The 4,815-nt window shown below is 36.1% G+C and overlaps 1 protein-coding gene and 1 pseudogene across 1 annotated transcript; both read left to right on the top strand.

Annotated features, from left to right (window-relative positions):
- The window catches only part of LOC104793883, a 25,458-nt pseudogene extending 23,720 nt beyond the window's left edge, over positions 1–1,738 (top strand).
- Positions 3,230–3,956, top strand: LOC104793882 (nucleoside diphosphate kinase 1-like). Its single transcript, XM_010520308.1, has 3 exons — positions 3,230–3,286; positions 3,425–3,473; positions 3,595–3,956. The coding sequence occupies exons 1-3, from the start codon at positions 3,236–3,238 to the stop codon at positions 3,954–3,956; spliced, it is 462 nt and encodes a 153-aa protein (XP_010518610.1). The 5' UTR covers positions 3,230–3,235.

Here is a 4,815-nt window from a genome sequence, read left to right as displayed (position 1 = left end):
AAGAGTGGTTCAGCAAAAAACCAGGAATTGGAAAGTATTCATATAAAGGTGAAAGAGTGATTCTTTCTTATACTTAGTTCTCCGGGTGTTTTTTTTTATTGATATGACATCTATATATATGTTTTTATTTTTTTGGCAGATAAACAGTTTGATGAAGAACTGCTTAGAGAATCTGCCAACCTATCAATGGTTAACTGTGTTGCATCAGTTGGTTTCTAGAATCTGTCACCAGAACAAGGAAACATCACAAATGGTTAAAGAGATTATCACTTCTGTGCTAGTTCAATTTCCTCAGCAAGGGCTCTGGTTTATGGCAGGTGTTTCAAAATCTTCTGTTTCTGCTAGGAAGGAAGCAGCTGCAGAAATTATACAAGGAGCACAAAAAAAAGTGACGGATGCAAGAATATGTTCGTACAGTTTACTAGTTTGACTGATATATTCAGAGAACTATACGACCTTGACACTAATGATGAATCCAACAGTATCAATATAGCGGCTGCAGTCGAACCCTTGAAAGGAATGATGCCGCTGGATATCATCATACCAGTTAAACAATCTCTAACCATTAGCCTACCAGCATTGGATATGAACAACAGCGCTTTTGGTTCAGATATACCAACTATATCTGGTCTAGTTGATGAAGCCAATGTATTTAAATCCACTACGAAGCCAAAGAAGGTATGTTTTTCCATTTTTCACGTTGAAAGCGTCAAGCTAATCCCATATGATTCTCTGCTCTGCTCGCTGCTCATATCACATAATGTATCATTATACCATACTATAATTACATTTTATCCTCGAGTATCAGTCCTGCAATATGCCTTACCTATAGATTATATTTTGCATCATTCAGGTTATTCTGGTGGGAAGTGATGGTATTGAGTATCCATTGCTCTTCAAGTGCCAACATGATCTCAGGAAAGATGCTCTGATGATGGAATTTGCTGCGATGCTAAACCACTTACTGTTCAAAGATCCCGAAAGCAGGCGAAGGAAGCTATATATCCGCACAGTTGCAGTAGTTCCTCTGACCAAGGACAGTGGTATATTGGAGTGGGTTAAACATACGCGTGGACTCAGAAGTATCCTAGACGATTTATACTTTTCTTGTGGGAGTTTTGGTGAGAAGAGAACAGATTCTCAAATTCGAAGAAGGTATAACCACTGTCAACTTGGGAAGAAGTCTGAGATGCTGAAGACCGAGATCCTCCCTAAGCTCCCTCCAGTTTTCCATAAATGGTTCTTGACAACGTTTCCTAAACCAACTGCTTGGTTTAGGGCACGTGTAGCTTATGCTCGCACCACAGCAGTTTGGTCCATGGTTGGGCACACTGTTGGGATTGCTGACCGTCATGGAGAAAATATACTCTTCGACTCTACTTCAGGGGATTGTGTTCATGTAGACTTCGATTGCGTATTTGACAGTCAGTTACTAGTAGTAACTTACTACAGCCTAAGCATGAGATGGTGCCGTTCAGGTTGACCCAGGCAAGCAACTCGTTTCTGTGTGCTCTGTTTTTTATTTATTCCTCCGTTCTATCAAATGATCTTGGCCAAACCACAGAACATGATCGATGGTTTGGGCATCACTGGATATGAGGGCATCTTCAAGAGGGTATGTGAAATCACTCTCACAGTGTTGAGGACACATAGGGAGACATTGATGAGCATCCTGGAGTCTATTATCCACGATCCTTTTGTGGTGGAGTGGAGATACACACGTGCTCGGCAGGTTTGAATAATCTTTCTTTGCCCCCTTTTCATTATTTTTTGGTTTATTGTTTTTTCTTCTCATAGTCAACGCTATTTATTTCATTTCTTCTGTTTGTCTTTTTTTGGGTGCTGCGATGGTTGCGCTCAATCTTCTCCCCGCTTCAAAGGACAAAGGCAATGGCCAGTCTCCTGATCTCCTCTGTGTCTCCGGTTCACGCTTGCAAGTTTTCAGTTGATGCCGCTAATTTGCTCGTCCGTTGTGTCTGGTTGATAATCATTTCTCTGTTTGGATTAATTGGGTTTAGGTGATTTCCTCGTCTAAGTAGCTTGGTTTAAGTAAGTTTTTGCTCTCTCTTATTAGTGAATCTATTAACAACTCGTATAAGTGGGGTGGGAGGGTGGACGTGGTTTCTTGAGGTGAGACAAGACGAAAGAGGTAGCTATACAAACTCAGAAAGGCCAACAACTGGACCTTTTCAGAGTCGAAACCCCATATAACAACGAAACTTATCATTCAATCCGAAGTTAATTTTAAAAAATAAATAAATATCCTAAAAACCAGTTTCTAATTTCAAAAGGTACAACTTTATTAATTTAACCTCTATAAATCTATTAATTTATAGTAATATTAATCTATCTAGTTATAGATATATACTTTAATTTAAAAATTTTAAAAATTATGATTTGAGACAATTTTAGCGAAATAAGACTAGACTTTAGGATGTTATCAGTTTAGAATTAAATTTGTAATATTTGGAAAACATTATTAACTATAAATTACAAATAATCTATAAAACTATCAAAATGAAGATGGTGCATATGTAGAAATTGAAATTTTTTAAAATAACTTAACTATTTTTTGACATGTCATAGAGTATTCTCTATCATTATAGTTTGAAAAGATAATATAACCATTATTTATAGTTATGAGTTTTAGAAGAAAACTCAAAATCTTAAAGCATACATATATCAATATATATATATATATACATAATTATTAATTTACAATATTATTGGGACCATATTTTACATGGAGATTTCAAAAAGATTATTATCTTATTATTTTATCAAATTTTGATATTTTTTACACTGGCCCGACCAACAAAATTTATTAATTTATAGTGTTTATTAATTTATAGAGATTTTACTGTACTACACACAAATAAAAGGTGAAGTTAATATTAAAAAAAAAGAAAATGAAAAGAAGATGATTCCCAAGCAAGATAGTCACACCAGATTGACGGAAATAACAAAGATAATTAAGTATTTGCTATTTGATTGTATTTGTAATTTCATTACTAATCTTGTATACTTCTGGTTCATATTAATGAAGTTTATTAGATGTTAAAAAAAAAAATGAAAAATTTCTAATAATAAAAATTATATTACAAAACCCTAAAAGGCTAAAACTATTTGGCCGCCTCCTCCGAACTCCTAAGCAATGCATCGATCGATAATGCCGGAAAAAAAGAGAAGGAAAGAAGCGATGATGGAGAATCAAAGAAGAAGAAAAGAAGCTAAGATGGAGAAAACTTTCGTCATGATCAAGCCCGACGGTGTCCAGAGGCGACTAGTACGTTTCCCTTAAATCTTTCTTTTGTTTTAATGTTAAGTGTGATGCAAAGCAGAAAAAAATATTGGTCCCTCATGCATGTGTTTCAGTTATTTTGCTTTGCTTGACAAAGATTACATATGTTGTTTGGTGTTTCAGATCCCTGAAGTCATCAGAAGGTTTGAAGAGAAGCGTTTCAGTTTGAAGGGTAATTTAATTTGATTCCTAAACTCTTGCTTGAGTGATTTTTTTGGAATTAAAAAAAAAAAAAAGAAGAAGATTATTTGACTCAGTCAAGTACTGAATCGATCGTAGGAGTGGATGTACAGGCATGAAGCTGATGAATGTTGAGCGGTGTCTTGCTGAGAAGCACTACGAGAACCTGTCTGACAAGAAAGTATTATTCAGGCGTCTGGTTGATTACATTGTGTCTTCAGGGCCTGTTGTTGCAATGATATGGGAGGGGAAGAATGTTGTGGAGACAGTTGGAGAGATGATTGGACCCACAAACCCATCAGACTGCTACGCTGCAACCATCCGTAGGGATTTTGGTATTGACAAGATCAGGAACGTGATCCATGGGAGTGACTCTGTCGACATTGCAAACAAGGAGATTGCATTGTGGTTCCCCGAAGGACCTCTCAACTGGGACCCAAAAATCAACAATTATTGGAACCAGTTCGATTGTTGAATACTTGAATAACGTTTCAAAAAATATCAACAATAAAAAAATCAACTCCTCCTCCTCTCTCTATTTTACAAAATAAGGTTTGCTGGTTGTAACTTGATTTTTTTTATTTTCTTAACAGAAACATGATATTAAAAACATTCTTTCGTTTTCTCATGTGTCTATATGAGAGAATAGAGACGTAGAGAAGTAGAGACATATTAAGAGATAAGTTGGAGTCTTCATCTTCAAAGATTCCTCATAGTCTTCTCCTCGTTTATTCTTCTTTGCTATTATAAATCTGTAACAAATAAATAAATATATCTCTATGAGAGCATAACAAATGGAGTTGCGACAGTGGTGACGTACGTAGATGTGGAAGATGGCGGAGAGAAGAAGAAGCTGAGAGGTGGGTAAGCAAATCTCGGGGAAGGAGATCAAAATTAACCCTAACCCTCATTCCAGTGTTAGCGTCAGACGGGTAAACAAATCTTCTGATCTCTAGTTAAGTTGTTTTCGTTTTCTTGTCTCGGATGGCCAGTGGTTAGAGGATTTTTTTTTTTTTTTTACTTATATAGAGCTAATTGACATAACTAAAGAATTTAAGCAATTCAGACTCGGAGAAGGAGGGTTTAAATCATTAGCCATGGTGTTGTTATTTAGCTTAAGGTGGGTAACGTATAACGGGACTGTGAGTTTAAGGTAGAGGTTAATATCATTAGCCGTGTTTACTAGCACCATTTGGTTTTCTTTGGTTGGCTACTTCATTTCGGGTTCATAGGCATGCAAGTTATTTTTTATTCTTACATGGGTTCTGTTTTTTACAGGGAAGGGACCAGAGGTTAATACCAGCTCTAGTAATTGTACTCTCATAGTCTCATGT

This window comes from Camelina sativa, chromosome 6 (assembly GCF_000633955.1).
Source record: "Camelina sativa cultivar DH55 chromosome 6, Cs, whole genome shotgun sequence".
In the NCBI taxonomy this organism is placed as follows: domain Eukaryota; kingdom Viridiplantae; phylum Streptophyta; class Magnoliopsida; order Brassicales; family Brassicaceae; genus Camelina; species Camelina sativa.
This window is presented reverse-complemented; position numbering and strand designations above follow the sequence as displayed.

What these genes read in the sequence shown, in the direction of transcription:
- LOC104793882 (XM_010520308.1), top strand. Translation starts at nt 3,236, where the DNA reads ATGGAGAAAACTTTCGTCATGATCAAGCCCGACGGTGTCCAGAGGCGA. An exon ending in ACGGTGTCCAGAGGCGACTA is followed by an intron (nt 3,287 to 3,424) that starts GTACGTTTCCCT and finishes TTGGTGTTTCAG; the next exon opens with ATCCCTGAAGTCATCAGAAG. An exon ending in GAAGCGTTTCAGTTTGAAGG is followed by an intron (nt 3,474 to 3,594) that starts GTAATTTAATTT and finishes GTGGATGTACAG; the next exon opens with GCATGAAGCTGATGAATGTT.